Source organism: Cucurbita pepo, unplaced genomic scaffold, assembly GCF_002806865.2.
Source record: "Cucurbita pepo subsp. pepo cultivar mu-cu-16 unplaced genomic scaffold, ASM280686v2 Cp4.1_scaffold004307, whole genome shotgun sequence".
NCBI lineage: Eukaryota > Viridiplantae > Streptophyta > Magnoliopsida > Cucurbitales > Cucurbitaceae > Cucurbita > Cucurbita pepo.
The window spans coordinates 1-839 of record NW_019650293.1 but is presented as its reverse complement, the minus strand read 5'-3'; the positions used below and the strand labels follow the sequence as shown (position 1 = coordinate 839).

Genomic DNA, 839 nt, shown 5'->3' with positions numbered 1-839 from the left:
AAGAAAGAAGAAAGAAATTGTTCTAGCTGAGAAGAATCATAGCTGTTTCGTGTTCAATCACCTGGTAGGAAACATTGTAATACTACACGGCGGCTCCTTGACGCGATAAAGAAGAAGATATTGCTGAAAATTACAGGTCACATGGATCGGCACCTTGTTGAGCTTGAATATCCCAAGATGAAATCCAACCGAACCAACCATCGTGATCTTCACAACCACTTGAGCCTTTTTTCTGTCATCTTCAAGCAGCGATATACTGTCTCGATCTATTGAATCTCGATCCACATTCAGCGTTACATTTAACGATGTAGTGTTTCCAGGTTCTTGAGAGAAACTAGGTATCACATTCCTGCCTAATTCGATGTTTTCTGATACTAATTTCATATTAAGATCGCTATAACTCAACTCCAATTTCTCGTTCTTGTTCTTTATATCGATCGCCATACGTACCTTTGTGTTTAGGACGGCGACATTTTGATTTGTGGAGTTTTGAATCTGGATTTTGGAGAGATCGAGCATTTTGACGGTGATTTCAGGCAAACCGGATTGGAGGAATGACACGAAGATTACGCCGAGGATGAGAAGAGTGATGGCGATTCCGAACACGGCCAGGCAAATCCAAGCGCAGAAGGCGAGCAGATGGGAGAAGACGAATTTGGTGGCGCGGAGGGATGTGGAGCGGTGTTTGGGGAGGGAATCGGAGAAGGCGACGCGACGGGCTCCTTTGTCAGTGCTTGGAACTCGATCGAGTTGAATGGCGACATGATTGTTATCAGTCATTGTTCAAATTGGAAGGAGAGATGAAGATGAAGATGAAGATGAAGATGAAGATGAAGATG

At 43.7% G+C, this 839-nt stretch overlaps 1 protein-coding gene across 1 annotated transcript; it reads right to left on the bottom strand.

Annotated features, from left to right (window-relative positions):
- Positions 1-36: 36 nt before the first annotated feature.
- LOC111787033 lies at positions 37-825 on the bottom strand. Its single transcript, XM_023667201.1, has one exon. The coding sequence runs from the start codon at positions 778-780 to the stop codon at positions 58-60; it is 723 nt and encodes a 240-aa protein (XP_023522969.1). The 5' UTR covers positions 781-825; the 3' UTR covers positions 37-57.
- Between the last annotated feature and the right edge of the window lie 14 nt (positions 826-839).